The 2,441-nt window shown below is 34.5% G+C and overlaps 2 protein-coding genes across 2 annotated transcripts; both read right to left on the minus strand.

Moving 5' to 3' along the window:
* Positions 1 to 127: 127 nt before the first annotated feature.
* On the minus strand, positions 128 to 958 carry NAEGRDRAFT_76597 (uncharacterized protein; the record flags this gene model as incomplete). The annotated part of the gene is made up of 1 exon (XM_002668439.1): positions 128 to 958. A coding segment is annotated over one exon (831 nt), but the record flags the coding sequence as incomplete, so codon positions are not given.
* Positions 959 to 1,466: 508 nt separating this feature from the next.
* On the minus strand, positions 1,467 to 2,423 carry NAEGRDRAFT_54770 (uncharacterized protein; the record flags this gene model as incomplete). Its single annotated transcript, XM_002668440.1, has 1 exon — positions 1,467 to 2,423. The coding sequence occupies one exon, from the start codon at positions 2,421 to 2,423 to the stop codon at positions 1,467 to 1,469; it is 957 nt and encodes a 318-aa protein (XP_002668486.1).
* Between the last annotated feature and the right edge of the window lie 18 nt (positions 2,424 to 2,441).

Below are 2,441 nucleotides of genomic sequence, written 5' to 3' on the forward strand. Positions count from 1 at the left end.
GTGGAGTGTTGGTAACTAAATTGTAAGAAATAATAGAATTGGTCAATCCAAAAAGAACTTCTGTATCAGATTTGAATGTAATGTCAACAAAATAATTATTGGAAATAAGCAAACTGTTTCGTATTACTACAACAGTACCGTTTGAAAATACTCTAAATATTCCCTTATTTGAATAAATCATCAAATCTCCAGTATTCAAATTCATTGAAAAAGATTTCAAATCTCCAAATGTAGTATTAAGGGCCATACCAAATGTATTAACTGTACTATTTTGCTTTGAACCTGCAATTGTTGTAATATATCCATTGGAAACCTTTCTAATTAGTCCATTATATGTATCAGCAAAATAGACATCTCCCTTTGAGTCAACTTGAGCATATTTCGGATAATTAAGATCTGTTGCGGTTGCCAATCCATCACCATTGTAACCTCCTTCTTGACGGTACGTATTTGGAGAGATGGGATTTAGAGTTGTTCTACCAGTTCCAGCGATGGTAGAAATAACACCATCAGACGAAACCTTTCTAATTCTATGATTGTTTATGTCACATATGTACACATCTCCATTCATTGGATTAACAGATATACCCAGTGAATATGACAGTTGTGCATGAATTGCCAACCCACCATCACCACTAAATCCATAACTGGTCTCAATTCCAGCAACCGATGGAACAAATAATCCATCAGAAGTAATTTTACGAACAGTTCCTCTACCCAAAGTTGTATACATATCACCATTGGCAGAGATAGCCAATTGACGACCAACATAATTGTCAAAGATAATAATTTTGGCATGGATGGCTCTTGTTTCGTTCAATGTTCCACCGATAACAGAACTAGTGTAAACAGCTTGACCGGAAACGAAAGTAATATTAGTAGTAGTGGACAGAATAATCACGAGCAGAAGAAACAAAGTGAAGAAATGATGAATACTGCTGAAGTGTTGTTGGGTCATTGTTTTTTGAAAAGCTACAAATGTCAAGTGTGAGAAATTTACACGTCACAGACAACCTTGCCTTGATTACCAAAATTGCAAAACGTGATTTTTAACAGGATTAATAATTTTGGCGGGAAATCAGAGCATCTTGTTATTTTGCCAATGAAGTTTCTCACTTGTATGGAATTTGGATTGGAGTGAGAATGGAGTGGCCAATGTACACGAAGTCATCCGATCATACAAAATTATTACTGTTTATATTTGGTGAATGCTGTGTTACTAGTATTCAAATAGAATAGAGAATGGCTCTTACCAGCTCCACTTAGAGCTAGTAACACAAATATCTTTGATCTAGGATTTCCTCTGTCTTAAAACCAGATCAGAAATTGAAATTGGTTTCGCAGCATTTGCATTACAATTTATCAGTGGAGACAAGACTAGTTTGCTATTGGGAATTTGTTCTGGATATTTACTTGGAAAAATAGTAAGAAAGTATAGAAGTTTGAGAATGGAATTTTGAAAATGTTTATTCACATGAATAAATTAACTTTGTATGATAAAGAATGGCTTCTCCATCTGGTGATGATTGTAAAGGTTCCTCATTGTGTGAAGTTTCTTCATTGACACGTCTCAATTGTTCATACAGAATATTGACTGAAAGAGCCATAGTTCTTGAAATGAATGAAACTGACATGAAAGTAAACAACTTGATAAGGTTAAGGCAAAATTGGAATGAGGAAATGAACTCGATCAAAATTTCAGATCCACACTTGATACAGAAAGTAGGAGTGGTAGATCCAGTTTTGGATTCAACTTTTTCAATGTTAAATCCGTGCTTTCGAATATAGTCGTAGGCAATTCTCTTGGAAATAATTTTCTTTGGAAAGACTTTGTCTAATTCTTCTTGACTGTATCGGTTGATATGTTTTTGAATGTATTTAGGATAACTCTTTAGAATGGCAACTGATTCCAGGCATTGTTCTCTATTATTGAATACCCATTCAGATTCGAAATATTGGGCACTATTCAATTCTATACTTTCCTTTTGATAAACAGCATACCAATGAGCGAGTATTAAAGGAGGACAAACCAACATGGTGGCCATTCCAAAATTCTCAGACGAAACAAAGTCCATTACACCCTTGCTTAGTTTGCTCTTTTTCACAATTGGTTGAGCTGGTTTGTAATATTGAATATTACCAGCAGTTTTGGCAAACTTGGAATACTTATTTACATGAGTGGCCTGTTTACACTCCTTCCAATCAATATAATCCTTCAAATTCTTCAAATTCATTGAAACATTAGTTCTTTCAAGTTGTGAGTTGGTTGACTTTTTCTTTGAATAGACATTCGAACAAGCAACATATTGCCAATCTTGATCAAAGTCAACTTGTTCCAAAATCCATTCTCTCGATTCAATATCAATCATTCTTAATCCATCTTGAAAAAGAAGACACATCCAATCTTCCTCTTCCCTAACCATGATATCTGAATCGTTGAG

The sequence above is a fragment of the Naegleria gruberi genome (assembly GCF_000004985.1).
Source record: "Naegleria gruberi genomic scaffold NAEGRscaffold_214, whole genome shotgun sequence".
NCBI lineage: Eukaryota > Heterolobosea > Eutetramitea > Acrasida > Naegleriidae > Naegleria > Naegleria gruberi.